The sequence below is a fragment of the Cebidichthys violaceus genome, unplaced genomic scaffold (assembly GCF_023349555.1).
Source record: "Cebidichthys violaceus isolate CVI_PGR_0920_01 unplaced genomic scaffold, fCebVio1.0.p SCAF_204, whole genome shotgun sequence".
Taxonomy (NCBI): Eukaryota; Metazoa; Chordata; class Actinopteri; order Perciformes; family Stichaeidae; genus Cebidichthys; species Cebidichthys violaceus.
This window is the reverse complement of record NW_027176378.1, coordinates 54,756-61,471: the sequence shown is the minus strand read 5'-3', so window position 1 is coordinate 61,471 and position 6,716 is coordinate 54,756. Positions and strand designations below refer to the sequence as shown.

Below are 6,716 nucleotides of genomic sequence, written 5' to 3'. Positions count from 1 at the left end.
AAACAGTTTACCCGAATATGATAAAGGTGGGAGCAGTGTTTTTGGAGGGGAGTGGAAAGTGGGTTTAGTGAGCCATGCCTGTCCTAAAACACGGCCTGGTGAAGCGCCACACCGCGGTGATGCGCTTTAAAGATTCCTACTACGTCTACTCAGCTCTACATTTCCACAGAGAAAACTGCCTAGTGACAACGTCGATCCAAATAAAGGAGTCGACAGCCACCACTACTCTTTTTGGTGGATTTATGTATATGTTTACATATATATAGGTTTCATATAGTTTCCTACCAAGATGGCCTTGCGGATGGATGTGTATATATATATATATATATATATATATATATATATATATATATATATATATATATATATTTTTTTTTTTAAATGTACACATTTTGCTCTGTTTATACACACACTCTAAACTGGGGGGAGATGAGAGAAGTCTGGTCAGGCAGATGGTGGTCGTCAGAACATACCTGGGTTTTTGTGGTCACTTGACTGGCCAAAATATCTCAAGCCTACTACAGCAGTAGAGAGTATCTCATCTAAATGACATAGGAGTACAACAGACATTCCCAGTCGCAAACTCACCGAGGTTAGGTTTTGAGTGACAACTTTGTTCGGCTCATTTGCTGTAACCAGTGTAGCATTGAAGCATGGTGGAATTAGCGAGCTAGCAATCTAACTAGCCAGCCGCTAAATGAGTCAAATTTAAAACATCCTAATTCTCTCGTTACAGCGTAGGAAAGAACATTGCTATCAACAGATAACTTTGTTCACCCTATTTGCTGTAACCAGTATCGCATTCAAGCATGGTGGAGCTAGCAAGCTAGCTAGCTAACTAGCCAGCGAATGAGTCAAATTTAACAACCTAATGCTTCCCCCACACACTCTTGTCAAAGTGTAAGAAAGAACATTGCTATCAAGAGATGAGTGACAACTTAGTTTGGCCCATTTTATGCAACAAGTGTAGCATCAATTATCACACTAGCTTGTTAGCTAACTAGCAAACAGCTGTCTAGTTAGCTAGCTTGCTAATACCACCATGCTTTAATGTTACACAGCCATCCGTCTCCGGAGCTGCGTCCGCTTTACACTTTTACAGCCCCTCTGACTTGTGTCATCAACATAACAACTTTAAACAACGGCCATTTTATTTTGTACTACTCAAATGACCACAAAAAAAACAAACTGTTCAATGTCCGTTCTACTCCTGTTCTATTTCTATGCTGTGTCTACTTTAGGCAACACTTCTTTAAAACACTGACAAGTGATCGCATCATGATATGTAACTTTAAAAATGGGAAAATAAAACACAACCAAGGAGATTCGTTCAGAATAAATATTGCTTCTTACATAACCCATATGTCTAATAATATCCATGTGTTTTTTTTGAATCTATATAGTATTTAGTTGTTGTTTTTTTGGCAATCCACGAGTCAGTGATGAACAGCTTTTGTTCAGATAACCTCTATAAAATTTTCATAGAACTCTATACAAATCTTTAAAAATACTGTGCTTTTCTACGCCCCTCCGACACGTTGCTGTTCTCTTTAAAATAGGTCACGTGTTCAAACAGGAACAGGATTATAGCAGCATTGTCCCGTGCCGGCCTCTGTACGGCTAATGTTCACAGAACACAGAGCTTGTGTATGTTTCATTTGTCTCCTCGAAAGCTGCACCTACACATGAAGCCGTGGAGTGAGATATGAAACCAAATAAATCTTTAAATATATATATGTAAATATATATATATATATATATATATATATATATATATATATATATATATATATATATATATATATATATTTCAGACGTTGGGTTACTGTCGAGCACATATCGAACCACACGTTTAGGTGTGCTCTGAAAGAATCTACTTTGAGATAAAAACACAGGCTCCTTCTTCTCTCTTTGTGGAGCTATACAACCGACAGTGGTGCAGGTATAGTGGAGGAGGGGAACTGTGAGCTATTTAAGGCATCCTCTGCAGGATGAAGGGGCGGATGAGACCACTGCTGTTGTCGTCAGGTGAGCTCTGGCAACTATAAATCAATCTCCATAGAATTCCTTTTTTTTCCATTTTCAAACTCTAAGCCTTTTAATAGAGCTATACATATAATCAAATAGACATTTTTTTTTTAATCCTGTTAAACACTCTTATATACACGTTTCAACACATACTGCACTTCTACTTCTGACCAGCCTGTACTCATTGCTAGCAAACACACATACATTTCCAGCTTTATAAATGCTGATTTTAGTTTAAGATTGGACCCTTAATGAGAAAGTTTAAACCCCGTCTCTACTGCTGGAGCTGCAGTGAGACTGGATAGGAATGCGGGACTAGGAGAAGCTTATAGTCCCGGTCTAGTTGCAGGGACTGAAGTTCATCCGCAACAGATCGGGAATTCTTTTCTATCTCTTTCTAATCTCACACAGGGCTCACGCTGATGAACATCTGCCGGCTCTGTCAGGTTGATCTCTGGTCATTCTTTTTTTTTTTTTTAGCACAGTGGATAGAGGGCAGGACAATGTGGACTTACGTTAAAAAACGTAATTCGACATAAAACCCCGAAGCCACAGAATCTCCATCTGCTCTGAGAGCCAACGGTTTGGCGAAGACTTTCACGTCCTCTGGCTGAGGTCGCTCTACGTTTATAACAAACCGCCAGCGTCGGTCTGCAACAGCTTTGTTAACGCAGTGTTGCGTCTCCGGCCTTCTTCTTTTACGAGACGAAAACGCTCTGCTTGAAGGTTGTTTTCGGTCTGAAACAGTATTTTCCCTTTGAATCACAGAATTGTTCCTCTAAACAGCTGCTCCAGTTTGGGATGCTGTTTGGGTCATTTGGGATCCGGTTGGAAATAAGCTCCAGTTAGCTTCATGCTAACGAATCTCTTATTGAGTCTTTAATCTCCTCGCTCTTTTTTTTTTTTAATTAAACAAAGAACAATGTACAAAATGTTAATTTAGCTATATAGAAAACACGTCATTTCCTTGGTAAAACTGGAGCTTTAGCTCATTAAATGTCAACCTATGAGTTCTTAAATACTAGGTTGCTTATCACTTGTGTTATTTAAAATTGTTGAAAGCTAAAAAAAGGCCTCCAAAAGGATTTGACACTGGATTCAAAGTCAATAAAACGCTATCAAACGACAGACTTCAATAGTTTGACATTTCGGAGAGTACGCTGTTTAATCATCCTGCTGAGAGTTTGAAGAGAAGATCAACACCACTCTCCAGGAGACAATTAGCTTAGCATGAAGACAAGGAAACAACTATGCTAGCTCTGTACGAAGTTTAAATGAAACTAAAAGACTTCGGCCATGCTCCGGCACTGAGTCTGTACTAGTTAGAGTTAGCACAGCTGCTTTGAGCTAAACGCTAACATCAGCATGCTAACGTGTCCACAATGGCAATGCTAACGTGCTGATGTTTTAGCAGGTATAACGTTTACCATGTTCACTATTTTAGTTGCTAATTAGCACAAAACATGAAGTACACCTGCGAGGTTAATGTGGACGTCATTATTTTAACTGTTGCTAAACTTTGACTTGATGACGGCGCTGGAGGAAAAGATTTCCCTCTGAATGGGGGGGAACATGAACGTCGATCCATCTAATAATTGTTTAAACATTTCACTCATTTACGACACACAAACAAAAGCTTAATAAATAGAACTGGTTACAGCTTTGGAAGCGTTTTCCATTAAAGTTGCTCAGTGGCACACAAAGCAAAAAAAAGTTTGACTTCTGATATACAATTCAGATCAAATTTAAGAATTACGTGGATTTTTCGGCAATCTTAACCATCCATGGGGACCTGCCTTTAACCATCCACGGGGGCCTGCCTTTAGCCATCCACGGGGGCCTGCCTTTAGCCATCCACGAGGGCCTGCCTTTAGCCATCCACGGGGGCCTGCCTTTAGCCATCCATGGGGGCCTGCCTTTAGCCATCCACGGGGGCCTGCCTTTAGCCATCCACGGGGGCCTGCCTTTAGCCATCCATGGGGGCCTGCCTTTAGCCATCCATGGGGGCCTGCCTTTAGCCATCCATGGGGGCCTGCCTTTAACCCTTCTAACGTCTAGGACTTCATGATATAAATAAGGGATATTCAAGTGTTTACAGACGTCAATTTCCCAATGTAAGTCTATGGGAAAAGTCTTTTTGGGCCCCATAGCATCATGTGACAGACCAGGGAGTGGTCATTTTGGCCACTATGTAAAATGATCTTCATCGTTTACTCTTCATGCTAAGCTAATCGTCTCCAGCTTCATATTGTACAGACGTGACATCTAAATTGCTGCAAGAAAGCGTATTTTCCCCAAAATGTCGAAACTGCCTCTTTAAATGCTCTCTCTCTCTCTCTCTCTCTAAAAAAGCCCTCCACCTCTACCACGAACACACGGGGTGTTTGACACATCAGCATCACTGTGGAGTGTTGACCTGCTAATGGTGAAGAGGAAGGAGCTCTGACGGGATGAAGAAAAAGTAAAGTACAAAGGTAAAGAACAGCTCTAGTGTCCCTAAACTCTGGCCTATGAAGCGGATCCATGGAAATAGCTAAACTGGCCCTTAATGATATTTTGGGTCAACCAGTAACACACACACACACACACACACACACACACACACACACACACACACACACACACACACAGAAACACACAAAGGAAAAGCCAAGAGTGTGCTCCCCTCGGTTTCCGTTGTTACGATGAGGTGGACAGCTGGGCGGGTGTAGACTGGGCGAGGGCGGAGCTCCTCCTGTGGTGACCACCTCTACCCACGCTTTGCTCTCTCTCAGGAGAAGAAGGCCATCGCAGCAACGGTGTGTGTGTGTGTGTGTGTGTGTGTGTTCATGCTTTAGGTGCGTGTGTGTCTGTGAAAACAGTGTTTTCTCATATGTCAGTGTGTGCATAAAGTGTGTGTGTGTGTGTTCAGTATCTATTTTAAACAGTTCTTATTTTGACACAAACAGGTGAAAAGCACAACAGAAAAGAAATGGAGTCTATCTCAAATTTTTCTCTACAACTTTAGATGCACCCAGAAATATAACTCCGGTAGGACTCTAGTGAAGAAATATTATTCTCTGAACAAACTCTAGCAAAGATAGAAAAGGAGCAACGACCAGCTCAGCTGGTTCTTCGTGCGCCCACAGCGGGGTGCACGGGAAAAGTCTTCAGTATTCCAAAGCAGTAGGGTGAGTCTTCATGTGAAACAAACTTCCAGACGAGTATTCTTTCTGTCCAGCGTTTGAGTACTCATTATTCCAGAGTTGTGTTTCCTGCCTCCTCTGCTTTCCGCTCTCCTAGATGTGACATAGCAGCTATTCTCTTCTCTCTCTCTCTCTCTCTCTCTCCCCCCTGCTGTTCCTCCCGTCGTCCCATGATCCCCCTGATGCTCGGGGGCGGCGTGGAAGGAAGAAGAGGGACGGACAAGACCGGAGCGCTGAGATCGAGGGCGACGGAGGACGAGAGAGGACAAAAGACAGCAAGAGGCAGCGTCAGCTCGGACAAAACTTCTACCCAGTTCGACGACTTGAGATTCTGTCCGATGAAGAGGTCGGTAAAAGGGATCGGCCCTGACTCCGCGCGTCGCCACCCCCGCCGTCCTCGGAGGCTTATCTGTCCTGCAGCAGCTTGAGGGCCCTCTCGATGTTCATGCGGTGGCCCACCCTCGTCACGCCCAGGTCTATCAGGTCCTCCTTCTGCAGCGAGGGCAGGTGGGCCCCCTCGATCTCATTGTCCAGGAAGGCGTCCCTGTGCTCCCCGAGGTTGAGGCTCTCCAGCCAGTCCGCCACGTCGTGCTTGCTCCACAGCTCCATGGGCTTGGAGGCGAAGGGTTTGCCCGAGGCCGCCGACTGCTGCATGAGCGTGAGCGGCGACGGGGAGCGCGAGCTCCCGCTGCCGCCGCACGAGGAGCTCAGGCTGTAGGCGCCGCCGCTGCCCATGGGCGGGGTGGGCAGGCCGAAGACGTCGGTGAGCGTGGGCGACACGGAGGGCGGCAGCGAGGAGCAAGGGGTGAGGGAGGAGCCGGAGTCCGGCGGGCTGCAGGGGTGCGTCTGGGACGGGAGGCTGCTGGGAGGGGTGGAGGTGAGGCCGGCGGCGTTGTTACGCATCCCTGAGTCGTCTGAGGGCGGCCTGAGAGGGACAGAGACGAGACCGGAGTCAGTCAGGGTCACATGCAGAATCAAGACCACGAACCACGAACCACAAACCACGAACCACGAACCACGAACCACAAACCACGAACCACAAACCACGGTTTTCCAGAGCTGCATTAAGTTTTTGATTTCATTTTAAATCTGGAATATTGACGCAGTTTAAATTCATCACTTTCTAGAACACCCACGTCCATAATGCATTAACATAGAAATACTTATAACGCATTATAATCAGCTTAAAGTGCTGTAATATCATAGTTATAAGAATAATACATATTCGTTATAACAACAAGCACTTTATAATGACTATAAGGTGAAAAATGGAGGATCTTAATATAATTCCCATTGTTGTAATACATTATATTTTTTACAACATATTATAATATTATTACAATATATTATAATATTTTCATGATACATTATATGTTTATGATACATTATAATATGTTTATGATACATTATAATATGTTTATGATACATTATAATATGTTTATGATACATTATAATGTGATCATAATTTTATGTTTTATGTTGCTCTTTTTAGATTTAATGCCA

The 6,716-nt window shown here is 43.5% G+C and overlaps 1 protein-coding gene across 1 annotated transcript in view; it reads right to left on the bottom strand.

Moving 5' to 3' along the window:
- Positions 1-303: 303 nt before the first annotated feature.
- LOC137877015 (SH3 and multiple ankyrin repeat domains protein 2-like) overlaps positions 304-6,716 on the bottom strand; it is a 58,837-nt gene continuing 52,424 nt past the window's right edge. The window contains exon 12 of the mRNA XM_068716693.1: positions 304-6,138. Coding sequence (XP_068572794.1) covers positions 5,619-6,138 — 520 coding nt within the window. The 3' untranslated portion in view covers positions 304-5,618. The remainder of the gene's footprint in view (positions 6,139-6,716) is intronic.